This window comes from Elephantulus edwardii, unplaced genomic scaffold (assembly GCF_000299155.1).
Source record: "Elephantulus edwardii isolate Elephantulus edwardi_28Jun2011 unplaced genomic scaffold, EleEdw1.0 scaffold00425, whole genome shotgun sequence".
Classification (NCBI taxonomy): Eukaryota; Metazoa; Chordata; class Mammalia; order Macroscelidea; family Macroscelididae; genus Elephantulus; species Elephantulus edwardii.
Window position 1 is genome coordinate 240482 of NW_006400175.1, and position 1851 is coordinate 242332.

General features: G+C 39.5%; 1 protein-coding gene across 1 annotated transcript in view; it reads left to right on the forward strand.

The window, feature by feature from the left end:
* ARHGAP25 (Rho GTPase activating protein 25) overlaps positions 1–1256 on the forward strand; it is a 98554-nt gene extending 97298 nt beyond the window's left edge. Inside the window, exon 10 of the mRNA XM_006902536.1 lies at positions 1049–1256. Coding sequence (XP_006902598.1) covers positions 1049–1256 — 208 coding nt within the window. The remainder of the gene's footprint in view (positions 1–1048) is intronic.
* Positions 1257–1851: the final 595 nt, after the last annotated feature.

A 1851-nucleotide genomic window follows, 5' to 3' on the forward strand; every position in this document is an offset into this window, starting at 1 on the left:
ATATATATATATATATATATGAACAATCTAGAGCAAGGGGTGCATTGCAGGGTGAGCTGAGAGAAGGGCAGGGAAAGGGGGAGAAAATGTGTGACAAAGAATAAATAAAAGAGGGGGAAAAGAAAAGATAGGGAGGGGGCAGGCAAGGCTCTGAATAACGGTCAAGATGTTAAAAAAAAATGTGCTGAGACCTTTGAAATCAGAATCTGAAGGATGGCTTGAAATGGAGACTACAGTGTCCATAGGAAATAAGCAGTCATTTTGGATGGCACAGACATAACAACCCACAGAATGAAATTCTGGAACAAATCTCTTATTACACAGTCTTTTGGAAAGCCTGAAGTTCCTTCTGTTAGCTTAGAAATTAATGTGGACACTTATTTTCTAAGAATTAGCATAGCTTTATGAGGAAGACAAGAGAGGCACATGGGAATACGTAAGGATTTTGTCCAGTTAATAAGAATCCTTAGGATCCCAGGATTCTTACATACATGAAGTGGGAAGCCAAGAGTGTAAAATTGTTGCTACCACTGCCCTTTAGTGGACAGATCTCCTCATTCCCCAATCTTGGTCCACAGGAGGACCTTTGTAAGGAAAAGCTTTGGTCTGTGCTCTCAGTGTGAGCAGGATGAGGTAGCATTCATGTACAAAGGTGTTAGAATTCTAAATGTGGCCTTAGTTTCACCAATCAGCAGTTTCTGGTTGAGTAGAACCAAAGGGGGGAAATAAACTTAGTAGAATTAGTTTCTTCTTTCAAAGATTTTAGTATTGATTTGAAGATGTAAAACATAACTAAATGGAAAAAAAGTAAAATAAGTGATATTACACAAGGGTATAAAAGACAAAGTAGAAGCTGAGACAGAATCTGGAAATTCAGGTATTGGCGCGGGGGGACAAGTCCACATTTCCTTCCAAATAAGGATGGGTTTGGGATATTTGTAGCAAGAGAGTGGGAGAGTCTTATGATTTGGAAATTATGTAAAAAGAGGTTAGAGAAAGGGTGGAGAAATAGTCCTTAACTGATTCTGTCATTCTTTTCTTTCTTTAGCCTTGAAAAGGAAAACTATGAAGTCTGGGCTAAGGTGGTGAGGCTCAGTGACGAACTGGAAAAAGAGAAGAAAAAGTCTGCAGCCTTGGAAATCAGCTTTCACAATTTGGAGCATTCTCGGGAGGATGTTGAGAAGAGGAATAAAGTCTTGGAGGAAGAAGTCAAGGAGTTTGTCAAATTGATGAAGGAACCCAAAACTGATGCTTGAGAGTTCCAGGAGTACCCAGATGTCCTGGAAGTAACAGCATGGGACCTGCCTTGCTCAGGGCTACCTGAAAATTATTCTGTACAAGGGAAAAGACACTCTGGAAAAAAATAAAACGTAATTTCCATGAATAGATTCTTTGAGAAAATGTGTGTGATTATCATCTTTGTGGGGCATGCATGGACAGCTCTGCCCATTTTTGCTTCATTCAAGTATTTGTTATTATCTGAAGGAGTGATACGGATCCTTCTACCACTGGATGACTATGTCTAGTGGAAGTAGTTGAGGCAAGTCATGTGTTAGGACCCAAGGAGAAGCCTAGCTCCAATCAAGACTGGAATGTGGCAACCTCTTAATGATTTGGTTTTTTTTGGTGTGTGTGGAACAACTTAACTAACCAGATGACCTCAGATCACCCCTGTGACATAGGAACAGAAAATAATCTTCAGCTTTCATGTGTTCAATCATGCTATGATCTGTGCCAGAGTCTTACCTTTAGACCCCTACCATAATACACATAATCCAGGGGCTGGGAATTAAGCATTGTTCTTAGACTACAAAATATAAAGCACAATAAAATTGTATTTATGAAGGCAAA